The 14,572-nt window shown below is 53.0% G+C and overlaps 1 protein-coding gene across 9 annotated transcripts in view; it reads left to right on the top strand.

Moving 5' to 3' along the window:
* Positions 1 to 13,143, top strand: part of LOC111159034 (sodium voltage-gated channel alpha subunit 5) — a 77,580-nt gene extending 64,437 nt beyond the window's left edge. For 4 of the 9 annotated variants that reach the window (XM_022521398.1, XM_022521392.1, XM_022521399.1 and 1 more), the window contains 7 exons: positions 376 to 498; positions 2,652 to 2,933; positions 5,109 to 5,162; positions 5,677 to 5,814; positions 6,433 to 6,537; positions 8,112 to 8,382; positions 11,550 to 12,790. In XM_022521398.1, the coding sequence (XP_022377106.1) occupies positions 376 to 498; positions 2,652 to 2,933; positions 5,109 to 5,162; positions 5,677 to 5,814; positions 6,433 to 6,537; positions 8,112 to 8,382; positions 11,550 to 12,790 (2,214 nt within the window). Of the gene's footprint in view, positions 1 to 375; positions 499 to 2,651; positions 2,934 to 5,108; positions 5,163 to 5,676; positions 5,819 to 6,432; positions 6,538 to 8,111; positions 8,383 to 11,549 lie in introns of all 9 variants that reach the window. The other 5 variants (XM_022521396.1, XM_022521395.1, XM_022521391.1 and 2 more) reach the window with 4 other exon arrangements.
* The last annotated feature ends 1,429 nt before the right edge of the window (positions 13,144 to 14,572 follow it).

Genomic DNA, 14,572 nt, shown 5'->3' with positions numbered 1-14,572 from the left:
GGGCCGGTGGGGACCAAAAGCCCAGGCTTTGTTTGCCAGCTCCTCCACGCAGTGGCTGGCTTGGGAATTCGGGTTTCTATCCGTAGAACAGGGAGAATGCATCCCAAGTCCACCGGTTAGTGAGTGCACAGGGCAGGCTCTCAGCAAAGACCTGAAAGCTGGGACACACTAGTCTCACCCCCAGGCTCCTTGGCCCCAGGAATGCCAGCCCAGTGCGTGGCGGCCACAAAGCGATGCCACTGGAAATAGCACAGACTAGACATGGGGAAAGACTGCTGGCTCTTCACACTGGCCCTCCTTTAGGTGGGCTGGGAGACCCACCACCCGACTCTAGAGCTGTCCCCATGGCACTCATGCCCACCTTACCTCCCACAGGTCTCCCTGATCAGCCTGGTAGCCAACACCCTGGGCTTTGCCGAAATGGGCCCCATCAAGTCGCTGCGGACGTTGCGTGCGCTCCGACCCCTGCGAGCCCTGTCACGGTTTGAGGGCATGAGGGTAAGAGGGGCGACTGCCTTCCTGCCAGGGCAATGGGAGGTGACTCCACTGAGACAACCCGGGTCCACTGGCTGACCGAGAAGCCCAGCCCAAAGCTGGGACTTTGGCCCCCCAGCCTGTAGGGGCAGGGTACAAAGTCTCTAGGAGGAGTGCTGCTGGGCTCGCAGGCACCCAAAGTGTGGAGAGTGGTGAGACCCCTCCGCCTAGGCCTGCCACCTCCTGCTCCCGCTATGGGGCTGGGGGCCATCTGTGTGTGTGCTCTGCCTCCACGGGCCCGCCTGTGTGCCCTCCTCCTGGCAGACACAGGCTGTCTTCTTGGTCTGCCGTGGGCAGCACAGCTGTGCCAGTCAAGGGGAAGGAAGCAAAGAGGGAGCAGCTCTACCCTCACCATCACACAGCGGTTGGCATTTACTTAGCAAACTCTCTCACACTGATTTCTAAGTGCAGAGCCCTATGCATTTTTTAAGTCATCAAATTTCACCAAAGAATATGTGCATATAAGGCAACTTTAAAAGCCCCACCAAGGCGCCTGGGTGGCTCCATTGGTTAAACCTCTGCCTTCAGCTCAGGTCATGATCCCAGGGTCCTGGGATCAAGCCCTACATCAGGCTCCCTGCTCAGCAGAGAGCCTGCCTCACCCTCTCCCACTCCCCTTGCTTGTGCTCGCTCTCGCTCTCTCTGTGTCAAGTAAATAAATAAAATCTTTTAAAAATAAAATGAAATGAAAACCTCACCAAGAAAAAAATTACCCCATAATACGTAGCAAGAAAACAAACACGTGTGTGCATTTGTGTGCACATGTGTTTTTTGTTTTTTTGGTTTTTTTTCTTTTTTTCAAAGATTTTATTTATTTATTTGACAGACAGATCATAAGTAGGCAGAGAGGCGGCAGAGAGAGAGAGGGAAGCAGGTTCCCTGCTGAGTAGAGAGCCCGACGTGGGGCTTGATCCCAGGACCCTGAGATCACGACCCGAGCCAAAGGCAGAGGCTTTAACCCACTGAGCCACCCAGGCGCCCCGTGTTTTTTGTTTTTTTACAAAACCTGCACAGTTCTGCTGCAGCTTCATCAGCCACACCTGTGTGTCTCTTGCTGCCTCAGCAGGCCCCATCCCACAGCCCCCATTTTGTTGATGGTTTCAAACTTTGCCCACACCCCTAAGAGGGAAACAAGTCACTTATTCCTGGTACGAAAGCATTCACGAGTGAATCATCCCACCCTAAGTTCAATATCTCTTGGGATTAAGGGCATCTGATTCCCAAGGGCTGTGGGGGAGATGCGAGTAGCCACGAGTGCCTCTGCTGGGGCTGTCGGCCATGGAGCCACCTCCATGGTTTCCACCCTGTTCATCATCCCTGCTGGGGACAAGGGAACCCTTCTCACCTGCACATGTCCGCATCACCCGTCCCAGCCCCATGCCCCCACACCAGCGTCACTTCCAGTCAAACACCTTCCTGACTCCAGGACGGCTGGACACTCGGCCCTCAGGGGAACAGAGCCCACCGTATGCCTTTGCCAAGGAAGCCTCCCTGGGTTGCTCTGAATTTCGATGACAAGACCAACACCAGGGCTCCACGGGGTCAGAGAGCTGCTCGCGGGAAGGCAGAGGCCCAAGGAGCGCCCACACCACACCACCACCCCCCCACCCTCCGCCCTCCCAGCTGGGCTCTCACCACGATGTTGGAGAACTGCCGAAGCCCCCACCAGACACGCCTCACAGAGGTCCCCGGGGCATCCTTTAGGGAGAACACCCATCCTTCCTAGTAGCAGCAACCTCAAAATAAACCAGAAACTTAGCTCAAATATGTGTCTCTGGAGGCCCTTTCCCATCAGACTGCTGGCATACTTAACTAGAGAGACCCTGTTGAAAATTCAGTGTGAAGGTCATGAATTCAGGGCAGGACCAGAAGAGAAAGGCAGAGTTTCTGGAGTTGCAATGGACATTAGTGTGCAAAAACAACAAAAAGTGTGTGTGTGTGTTCTCTACCCCAGCCCCACCCACCAACCTCCCATCATCTCTCCTTTTATTCCCCATCAGGGCTTCCACGCAGGGTGGAGTTAAGTGGGGGAAGTAGGGACGTGGGTAGGCACATCTTGAAAAGGGCATATGCTCTGGGCACTCCCAGGAACGGACCCTCTTCTCTGTCCACTTGAGGTTGTGGTCAATGCCCTGGTGGGCGCCATCCCGTCCATCATGAATGTCCTCCTCGTCTGCCTCATCTTCTGGCTCATCTTCAGCATCATGGGCGTGAACCTTTTCGCGGGAAAGTTTGGGAGATGCATCAACCAGACTGAGGGAGACCTGCCTTTGAACTACACCATCGTGAACAACAAGAGCGACTGTGAGTCTTTCAACGTGACTGGCGAACTGTACTGGACCAAGGTGAAAGTCAACTTTGACAACGTGGGGGCTGGGTACCTGGCCCTTCTGCAGGTGGTAAGTCCTGGAGGGGAGGGACTTCCTTCCTCCCACTGGCTGTCTAGCAACAGGCACCTTCACCCACAGTGTGGGCAGAAGGGGGACAGTGGGCCCCCTCTGGGTCCTCACAATAGGGTCACACTGCCCAAAGGAAGCTAAGGATACTCCAGAGACTTCTTGGCTCCTTGGCAAATCCCTGGATTTTCTATTCTAGAACAGGTGCCACATTCTCCAAGACGCATGGCATGGGGGTTCAGCACTGAGGCAGACCCAGCTCCCCAGCCAGTGACCAAGTTGACAGCCTCACGCTACCAATTTGGTGGTGTGATGACACAGGTTAAAAATCAAAGACCAGAGACACACAGAGACTGAACTATTAGCCACACAGTGACTCCAGCCTTCTGTTATGAAACACACATGACCCCACCCAGTCCTTCCAAAGTTTCCATTGATTTGTGAGGTGGGGGCTTCAGTGAGCATGATACAAGGGTATGAAGTTAACCTACAAGTAGCCTTGACAGCAGACAGAGTCTGAACACAGAGAACCATAACTTGCTCCACTTGCTACCCCCGTCTTAAGCCCAGAGACCTGTCTCTAGTCCCCAAAGCAGAGGAACACTCAGTGGGCTCTCATATGAAAATTTAATGCACATCTACTCGCTCCTCCAGCTCTCCCTTCAATCCCAGGGGTAGCTTTTTCCAAAGACTCCCTGAAATACCTCCTAGAGGGCAAGATTAGAGCCAAATCCAGAGAGCCTTCTGTCCCAGAGACTTCCCTCTAAATGTCAGAACTTGGAAGGAAAGCCCATTCCGACAGAACGACATAGTGGCCAGAAAAGCAGTCACAAGCATCTCGTCACCTTGGGTGCTCTCCAGCAGCTGGTTTCTAGAGCACTCCCAGTCCTCTCTGCACCAGACAGGGCTTCCTGGCATGGGGAGCTGAAGTAGCTTGCCTGGTCTGGGGCAGCCTCAGTTTCCCCATCTGCCCTGCCTGTGTCCGAAGAACTCTCAGACATGAAAGTTTGTATGGGCAGTTGTACCCTGAAAGGAGGCTTGGGGCAGGATTGGCTTTTGCCAAGGACAAAAGTGAGACACCCTGGACAGCCTCACCACCAAGCATGTCTCTCAGGTTCTTCCAGAATCTTCATAGCAGCCCAGGCTGGGGCGGACAGTGCAGCCAACGCCAGAACCCTGTGGCATCTGACTGCCTCCTCTGCTGCCTTGGGGCAGCAGGCTTGTGTGGGCTCATGGGAGCTGATTGTTGCATTTTCAGATATTTTGTAAGCCGTGGTTAAAAATCAGATTTTATAAACTTACAATTCATTAAGTGATATTAAAACAAAATCAGAGGGTGCCTGGCCAGCTCAGTCAGAGGAGCATGCAACTATTGACCTCAGGATTGTGGGTTCAAGCCCCACGTTGGGTGTAGAGATTACTTTAAAAAATAAAATTAAAAACAAAATTCACTATTACCGTCTATTATCATCTATGCCCCTGAGGTTGTTCATATGTGCTGTGTCCGTACAGTGGAGACTACAAAGCCCCACTCCTATGTGTCTCTTCCCACATCTGTATTCAGTAACAGCCTGTTGGTAACTTGAAACTGACCATGGCGGGAGTGTTTACCCAGAGAAACTGGCAAACACAACAATCAGGGCTTTGTTTCTTCTGGAAAACTGTTTGTTAGCCACTTACCAACACACCACTGGCAAAAGGAACCCCCTTAAGTATGAGGGGAGGTGGGCATGCTTAAGGGCCATCCTGAGAGGCCACAGAGCAGAAGCCACAGGCTGCTCTGAGGTGCACGACAGAGGGGACCAGGTCAGGATGGGGGTCCACCTCTCTGTCACTGACACCTGCTGTAGGACTGCATCGTTTTAGAATCTGGAATGAAGGTAGATCTGATAGGCAGACCTCCTTCAGTCCTCCACAGTCGCCTAGCCAATTTCGAGAAACTTCTTAACCCACTCCGTGGCCTCCTTAGGGTGTGAGCTCAGCCAGCCTCCCCTCCGCCTCCAGCCCTGAACAAGGCCTTTTCCTGACCACACAGCTACGTGGACCCGGCCAAAGGGAGGGGCACGATGCTTGCTTCTCGTAGGAAGCTGTTGCCTGACCTCATCTGTCCGGACAAGAGCCCCTCGTAGCTCAACAGATGCAGGTTCACTGATTCTTACTCTTGTCTTTTCCTTCCAGGCAACATTTAAAGGCTGGATGGACATTATGTACGCAGCTGTGGACTCCAGAGGGGTAGGTAACCATGCTGGCCTCTCCCGCCAAGTCAGGCACCTGAGGCTCCAGAACACTTGGCCACTAGCGCCTCAGTGCCCACACCCAAGAGCCCACCCCATAAGGGCCAGTGGCCTGTGTCAGCCTGCAGCTGAGCCTCTCTGGAAGGCCCAGGCCAGGCCCTGGGCAAAGTTGCATGATCTCCCAAGGAACCCCAAATCCTCAAATATCTTTCCAATTAACTTCACTGTAATTTACATGAATCTTAGTCTTACCCAAGAAGAGACCGGGTGGAAGGAATAAAGATGCAGATCAAGTTTCTTCTGTGTCCTTATACCCCACCCCGTCACAGTGTCAGCCCCCAGCCATCACTCTTCTGAACTCCGGCCCCGCCCACCCTGGCCCGCTCTGCACATGCAGACACACAGACACGCAGCCCTGTGCTGGTGCCTTCGTTCCGGACACACCCTCTCTCCCAGGCAGCCCTGCCCCATTCCTTCCGGCCTGACCCCCATGTCTGGCTTCTCCCCCTCAGTATGAAGAGCAGCCCCAGTGGGAATACAACCTCTACATGTACATCTACTTCGTCATCTTCATTATCTTTGGGTCTTTCTTCACCCTGAACCTTTTCATCGGTGTCATCATCGACAACTTCAACCAACAGAAGAAAAAGATGCGTAGAGCACCTGCTCCCTGTGGGCCAGCAGGGGAGGGCTGAGTACCAGAGGACTGAGGAGCCATTCTGGCCCTGGCCCCATTCTGCCTTCCTGCTGGGGACAACCGGTCTTCCTCCTGTGCTGCTGGAGTGGGTGGGAGAGGGACGTGTCCTTGACGTAACAGCCCCCACAACCCGTAAGAGTGGAAAGAGGGACGCCGTGCCTGCCCTAGCCTACCTGACCCGGGAGGCTCCTGAGAGGAGCTGGGCTAAGGGTTGGGACTACTCACCCAGTCCACAATTGAGACAGTGGCCTGGGGTCTCTCCAGCGCTACCAGCTAGGCAGTGAGAACGTCCAGGGTGGCTGAGCTGGAAAGAGGAGAAGTTGGGGGATGGGGACTGGATTTGCACCTCCCAAAGCCAGAGAGGCCTCAGAGTAAAGGGAGACAGGGACCCTGCAAAAGCAGATTTGGGGAGGACTCTCTGGTGCAGGATAGGGACATACTCCTCTCCACCGGGAAAGGAAGTGAGGAGGAGGCTGGCCAAGGCACCCGAATCAAGGAGGCAAGATCCCTATATGCCCCATGCCAGAGCCCCTGAGAACCCCAAAATGAGTCTGGTGCTGTCTCTCTGCACTTAGGGGGACAGGACATCTTCATGACCGAGGAGCAGAAGAAGTACTACAACGCCATGAAGAAGCTGGGCTCCAAGAAACCCCAGAAGCCCATCCCGAGGCCCCTGGTGAGCCAGCTTCTGATTCAGCAAGAGTGGAGGGTTGGGCTGGGGGGGGGGCTGGGAAACCCCAAACCCCAGGACTACTGAATTTTCCAATGAAAGCCTAAGTGAGCTTGCCCAAATTGTCCACTTAGATTTGTCTATTTCCTTAATAGTAAAAATTCTTAAAGATGTACTTTTCAAATTCATTAATCAATAGGGTTTTTATAGGATGATATCACTGGAAGCAGTTTTACACTATAGAAAATGGATATCTGCAAAGTTTGGGAAAGCTGCTCCAAGAATGTATTAAGGAAAATAACACAGGATTTGACATCTTGTTTATCCTTTCTCTATGGTACCACAAACAGTTTGCCGATGTCAGAAGTGGGGTTTGGACCCAAAAGGCTAGAAAAAGTGCCAGGAAGACCACAAAGAAGACTTATCATGCATTTGATCTATTCAAAGAGACTGGGGAAGGGTTGAAAACAGGGCTGTGAAAAATCAATATTCTTTAAAATATGATATATGATATTTTCATATGAACATATGGGCATTTGGGCATTTTTAATCTGATGGTATTTAATGTAAAAGAATGAAAGAACATGAAACTGCTCCAAAATTTAATCCTCCCCCCAAAAAAAAATTAATCAACCAGGGCCATCGGTCAGTGGGTCAGTGCAGGGATGGTGGGGCTCTGTCAGGCATCTCAGACTCCTGGAGGAAGTGAGGAAAGCATGGGCAGCTGTTCCAACCAGAAGGGCCCCCTCCCACGGGAGTCCTTCTCCTCTGAGTGTGCCCTCTTCCCCTGCCAGAGAGTGAGAGCAAGACAGCCTCTGTCTGCCCACCCCCATTCACAGCCTCTTCCTTCAGGGGACGGACTCAGCCCGAGTCCCCTGGCGGGTGGTGCCAGGAGGGACACTCAGTCCCCTGTGAGACTGACTCCCTTGCCTGACCAAGCCATTCTTCAAAAAAGTGGCGGGGAGGGGATCAGTACTCAAAGTAATTAGGTGACATAACCCAAATCACTAGCTAGGAAATGACTGTACCAGGTTTTTAATCCAGTTCATCAATTTTATCTAATTCCTACCCTTTCACCATGCTTTGTTTTATGTTAGGGGTGTGTGTGTGTGTGTGTGTGTGTGTGTGTGTTATTTATAGTTTTCTCTCTTTCCCCAGATAATCTGAGGTGGCTAACGATTAAAGACACTTAAATATAGTTAATTGAATAAACAGAATCAATTCCATAAAGGATGAAGAAAATTTGTTAACCTGAGGACCAATTACTAGGATTGAACTTTAAATTTGACCTTGAGCCATCAGACAGTGGGTACAAAAGAGAAGCACAGTGAATGATGATGTGTTAGGGAAGGTCCGGATAGGAGAAATCTTTCCTGAAGGTTCAGAAAAGACTTCAGGAAGAGAGAGCACGAGGGCTGGGCCTGGAAGCAGGAGAGCCAAGCTGTTTCAGCCTCCTGACCTCCTCTCACCCCAGCGGTCTCACCAGAGGGTGGAGAGGCAGAGTGGATGGTCTGGGCTGAGGGGCAGCAACAGGCCTATCTGAGGTCCCAGCTGAGCCCATCCTTTGCCCCTCCTTCCAGAACAAGTACCAGGGCTTCCTGTTCGACATTGTGACTAAGCAGGCCTTCGATGTCACCATCATGTTTCTCATCTGCTTGAACATGGTGACCATGATGGTGGAGACAGATGACCAGAGCCCCGAGAAGGTCAACATCTTGGCCAAGATCAACCTGCTCTTTGTAGCCATCTTCACAGGCGAGTGTATCATCAAGATGGCTGCCCTCCGTCACTATTACTTCACCAACAGCTGGAACATCTTTGACTTCGTGGTTGTCATCCTCTCCATAGTGGGTGGGTATGCAGGCCTTTCCTCCAGTCCTGTGTCTGTATTAATGCCAAGTGTACTAGACTCCTTTGTTGTTTTTGCTGCATTCCACACCTCTCCCTGTCACACACACACATGCACACACACCTCCACAGAGAACTTGTCTGGGAAGGCCCACTCAGGCCAGGGGAGCCATCCTGACAGAGGAGCCAGCACACCCTCCATGGGATGCTCTGTGAGAGCTTCAAGGATGAATCTGGGAAAGGTAGTGGGAGCTGGACAGGCTTCCCGGCCTTCCCAAGGGAAAGGTTAAAGGAAGAAGAGGCTTTCTTAGGGTGAGATGAGTCTCCAGGGATGGGAATAGGTAGCCCTCTAGGGTAGAACTGATGCCTGGAGATGGAAAATTCTAGAGTTTAGCCACGAAGATGTGTGCCAGACTCTTTCAGACATCACCCGCCTTGTGCAATTGAACTTACAAAGTCTACCTTGAGGCAAGGAGATCATCCAACTAGGAACAGAAGAGATAGGATTCACACTCCGTCTGTTCGGGCTGCTATAACCAAACACCAGACTGGGTAACTCATAAACACCAGAAATTCCTTTTTCACAGTTCTGGGTGCTGAAGGTCCAAGATTAAGGCACCAGCATGGTCGTATCTTCTTGTGAGTGTCCTTCCCCTGGTTCATAACCAGCACCCTCTTGACTATGTCCTCACAAAGTGGAAGGGGCAAGGGAGCTCTCTGGGGTCTCTTCTATAAGGCACTGATCCCACTCATGAGGGCCCCAGCCTCATGACCATAGCAACTCCCAAAGGTCTCACCTCCTAATACCATCATCTTTGGGAGTTGGAATTTCAACATACGAATTGGTAGGAGAGTCAACCATTCAAACCATAACACACGTCCATGTCTGTTTGACTTCAGGGTTCAAATCCTCTTTTATTTTTGTTATTTATGTATTTATTTATTGAGTGTATGAGAGAGCAGGGAGGTGGGAGGGGCAGAGAGAGGGGAGAGAGAATCTGAAGCAGACTCACCACTCAGCGCAGAGCCCAACACGGGGCTCCATCTCACCACCTTGAGACCGTGACCTGAGCCAAAATCAAGAGTCGGATGCTTAGCCAACTGAGCCATCCAGGTGCCCCCCCTTTTTAAATAGTAACCTTATTGAGATACAATTCATATAACTTAAGATTTACCCTTTTAAGTTTATGATTTAGTAGTTGCTAGTATACTCACAGAGTTGTGTGACCATCACTGCTACATCTCATCTTAGAATATTTCCCTTGCTGCCAACAGAGACTCTGCACCCTTTTAGCAGTCACTTCCCATTTTCCCTCTCCCCAGCCCCTGAAACCACTCATCTAAGATTTTGAGGGACTGCCAAACTGTTTTCGAAAGCAGGTGCCCTGTTCTACATTCCCACCCTTAATGTAGAAGGGTTCCAGTGACTCCACATCCACACCAACACTTGTTACTGTCTATAATTTCTTACCACAGCCACACTGGCAGGTATGACATGATCATCTCGTTGAGGTTTTGGTGTGCATTTCCTTAATGACTAATGATGCTGAGCATCTTTTCATGTGCTAATTGATGACTTCCCATGGTGTGTCTTGGTCTATAACAGGAGAAATGTCTTAGAGACAGGTCTATTCAAATCCTTGGCTTATTTTTTTAATCAGCTTACTTATGTTTTTATTGTTGAATTGTAAGAGTTCTTTATATATTCTGGACACCAGTCCCTTATCTGATACACAATTTGCAAATATTCTTTCCCATTCTGTGGGTTGTCATGTCACTTTCTTGGTGGTTGTTTCTTGGAGCACAGAATTTTTGTTTTGATTAAGTCCCAGTTCATCAAAGTTATTTTTCCTTTTTGTCGCCTGTGCTCAGAGCCCAAACTCTTGACCCCTCCCCCATGAAACTCTGCCATGGGGTGGCTGACTTTCCTCTTTCTGCCGCCCATGTACATACAGCCCATGCCTTTGGTGACCTCAGAGGAAAACGCGGGGACTGAGGCAGGGGCTGCCATAGCTGTGGTGACAGAGAGATGGTTAGAAGCTGGATGCAGGGTCAGGAAATACTCTGGGAGGTCCCAGACAGGGGTGAGGGTGAGCATGCCGGGTGGGACTAGAGAGAAGCTTTGGAGAATGCAGGATGTCAGCAGCTGCAAGGAGCCAATGAGGGGTGGTTGTGGGGAGCTTTGAGAGAAAGTGCGGCATGTACCTCAGAAGCACCTACGGGTCCTGGTGCCTGGCCATACTGGAAGGGCTTGGCTAACAGCTCCACTTGGAGCCAGAGGGTCTGAGTCGAATCCCAGCATCTCACTGACAAGGTGACAGCTTAGGTCAGTTACCTCACTTCTCAGTTCCCTCTTCTGGAAAATGAGGACGATGGTATCTGCTTACCTCCTCGGGTGACCGGAAGGGCTAAATGGATGGATATAAAATGCTCAGCCCAGTGGCTTATTGACAGTAAACATGACACATGACAGCTGGTGACATGCTTACATAAGGAATCTAGAAAGGTCACTTGGGCCAATACAAAGAGTTGTTTTCACTCTTTCTCCTGTAACTTATATGCCTGCTTCTTGAAACTCCAAACCCAGAGTTGTCAATAGAGACCAAGGGGAAGCCCTGGAAGCTAGCAGGGCTGGGAGGATGACAGTAACGATGGCAGAAACACTGAGTTGTGACAGGCATGGCGTAGTGAGGAACACGGACTTGTGGGCCAGTGCTTCTTGCCCTTCCATGAGCACATGAATCCACAGTTCTGATAATCAGCCCAGGAGATCCCAGGGCTGCTGGTCCTCAGACCACACTTTGAGTAATGAAGAGCTGAAAAGCCTGAGTTCTGATCCAAGCTAGGCCACCTTGAGGCCTCAGAACCCACGATCTAGAAGATGGGCCCAGTATGTCTTTACTGTGCAGGTGTTCTCAGAAGGCTAAGGGACCAGAGATCTGGGAAGGCACTTTGCAAAAGGTGTGGGTACTGTGCATCTTGTTTTCTGGATCATAAATGAGAAATGGAGCCCCAGAGAGATGGGAGGATACAGGGTCCTTGCACGCCCCCATTGACCTGGTCCTCCTGAAGGGGCCTCCTCCCCTTAGCTCCTTGCCATACAGAGACCCATCCAGTGACACAGGGCGAGAGCGAGGACAGGTGGCCATGGTCTCTGTTTTTTCCCACAGGTACTGTGCTCTCAGACATCATCCAAAAGTACTTCTTCTCCCCAACACTCTTCCGAGTCATCCGCCTGGCCCGAATCGGTCGCATCCTCAGGCTGATCCGAGGGGCCAAGGGGATCCGCACGCTGCTCTTTGCCCTCATGATGTCCCTGCCTGCCCTCTTCAACATCGGGCTGCTGCTCTTCCTCGTCATGTTCATCTACTCCATCTTCGGCATGGCCAACTTTGCTTACGTCAAATGGGAGGCTGGCATCGACGACATGTTCAACTTCCAGACCTTCGCTAACAGCATGCTGTGCCTCTTCCAGATCACCACGTCAGCCGGCTGGGATGGCCTCCTCAGCCCTATCCTCAACACAGGACCCCCTTACTGTGACCCTAACCTGCCCAACAGCAACGGCTCCCGGGGCAACTGTGGGAGTCCGGCCGTAGGCATCCTCTTCTTTACCACATACATCATCATCTCCTTCCTCATCGTGGTAAACATGTACATCGCTATCATCCTGGAGAACTTCAGCGTGGCCACGGAGGAGAGCACCGAGCCTCTGAGCGAGGATGACTTCGACATGTTCTACGAGATCTGGGAGAAATTCGACCCGGAGGCCACCCAGTTCATCGAGTATTCGGCCCTGTCTGACTTTGCCGATGCCCTGTCTGAGCCGCTGCGCATCGCCAAGCCCAACCAGATAAACCTCATCAATATGGACCTGCCCATGGTGAGCGGGGACCGGATCCACTGCATGGACATCCTCTTTGCCTTCACCAAGAGGGTCCTGGGTGAGTCTGGGGAGATGGATGCCCTGAAGATCCAGATGGAGGAGAAGTTCATGGCGGCCAACCCATCCAAGATCTCCTACGAGCCCATCACCACCACGCTCCGGCGCAAGCACGAAGAGGTGTCGGCCACCATCATCCAGCGGGCCTTCCGGAGGCACCTGCTGCAGCGCTCCATGAAGCACGCCTCCTTCCTCTTCCGCCAGCAGGCAGGCAGCAGCGGCCTCTCTGATGAGGATGCCCCCGAGCAAGAGGGCCTCATCGCCTACATGATGAACGAGAACTTCTCCCAGCGCCTCGGCCCACCCTCCAGCTCCTCCATCTCCTCCACGTCCTTCCCGCCCTCCTACGACAGCGTCACCAGGGCCACCAGCGATAACCCCCAGGTGCGGGTGTCCGACTACAGCCGCAGTGAGGATCTCGCGGACTTCCCCCCGTCCCCAGACAGGGACCGCGAGTCCATCGTGTGAGTGGCAACCCGGCGGGCCAGGATGCACCGGGGGACAGCCTGTTGCTTCACAGCTCACATGACTGCGGCCACAAGCCAGCATCTGCTGGGCCTTCCTTGCTTCGGGCTCAGGGTGTGAGCAATGGGCCTCGGCCCCGCGGCTCCACAAGGCAGAGTTCGGTGGCGCCCACGCGGACAGCCAAAAGCAGGTGGCCGAGCTGACCATCCGGGGTGGCCTGTCACTGGAGGCCCTGCCCACGCCAGTGGCCGGGGCCAGTCAGGCCACATCCTGGGGCTCTGAAAAGCTCTACCATCCCAGCTGCTGAGAAGAAACACAAAACTGAGACTGTAGATGTTGTGAATGGGCTTTCATAAATTTATTATATTTGATATTTTTTTACTTGAGCGAAGAACTAATGTTTTTTCCGTGGACATCAGCAGCAGTTCACACTGCCTTTTCTTAACTCCCAACGCGAGTGTCTGTGGAGCTGCCCGAACTCTGTTCTCAAAGTGAAAGTACAGCCCAGTGTGGCTCCCGCAGGCCCTCCTCACAGCCCCGGGGCCGGAAGGGGTTCCCCTGCTGCACGGACTGTGGCACCGGAGGCACTGAACCCCACCCCTCCCCCAGCGTCTGCACAGAGTCCACACACAGAGGCCTGACACGGGCCACACGCAGCCCAAGCTCCCCTCACACAAGCCGCAGGTAGAAGGGTTCTTGTCAGTGGGGGCTCACTCTGGCCTTCCCTTGTCCCCAGGGTCCTGTTTGCCCCCTGTGTTTTTATGCAGGCCATACTGGGGTCATTTCTACAAAAATACAAAGCCTCCAGAAGAGAGTAGCCAGGGTCCCAGGGCTGGTCCTGGGCGCTGACGTTGCCTTTTCTTCCCAGGAGAACCTGGCCTTCTGCGTGAGTATTAACATTAAAGGGAAGGGCACGAGGGAACCAGCCCCAAGCTTGGCCTGGCCCCCAGCTTGTCCTTGCTCCTGAACCTGGCAGACCCCGCCGCATAGGCCAGGAAGAGAAGTCTGAGCCCCGTGCCACGAGGGCTAAGAAGCTGAACAGCCCTCCACCGTGGGACCCCAGCGCATCTGAAGAAGGGAATCTGTTGTCATGACCGGAGCTCTCTTTCCAGACCTTTCTGCCTCTCACCATGTGTGCGGGTGGGGGGTAGGAGTGGGGGGACTCCTGTGTGGTGCCCAGCAACTCTCCAGACAGAGCAGGGAGGGCAGCGTGGGCCCTGTACCGGGAAGGAGCCTTGGGAGGGTCAGACGCTTCCTTGCCCTGGGAGGGGAATGGACTGTGGGCAACCTTGGAAAAGGGAGCCGTGTGGCCCCAGAGCAGCCCCTCTGGGCTCACAGCCTGGGGTCCTGGAGGCACCAGCCGCAGGACAACCTGGGGCAGGGTCCAGGCCCTCCACAGGTCTTGTGAGAAGGCCTTTTCAGGGAAAAATACTTTTTCTAGTCCAGTTACCCCCAGGGCTTCTTGAGCTGCTGACAATCCTATTTAGCATATGCAAATCTTTAAATGCAGAGACCTGTCACCCTGAGAGTGACAGTGTTGGCTGGCGGAGCCTGAGCAGGCAGGGGCTCAGCTGCCCGCCGGTCCCAGCTCTCCAGCAGAGCCGCCACCCGCCTCTGGGTAGCCCTGGAAGCTGGAAACGCTGCTCCTCACCTACCTCGCGGGCTGGAAGTTCGTGAGCTCGTGGCAGTGCCGAGGGGGCATTGCCGGCGAGTCAAGTATTACGTTTCTTTCTGTTGCCCCGAATTCCCTTGGTGGCCACCCTAGCCCCCATCCCCCCACCCACC

The sequence above is a fragment of the Enhydra lutris genome, unplaced genomic scaffold, assembly GCF_002288905.1.
Source record: "Enhydra lutris kenyoni isolate GAN:26980312 unplaced genomic scaffold, ASM228890v2 scaffoldscaffold66, whole genome shotgun sequence".
NCBI lineage: Eukaryota > Metazoa > Chordata > Mammalia > Carnivora > Mustelidae > Enhydra > Enhydra lutris.
This window is presented reverse-complemented; position numbering and strand designations above follow the sequence as displayed.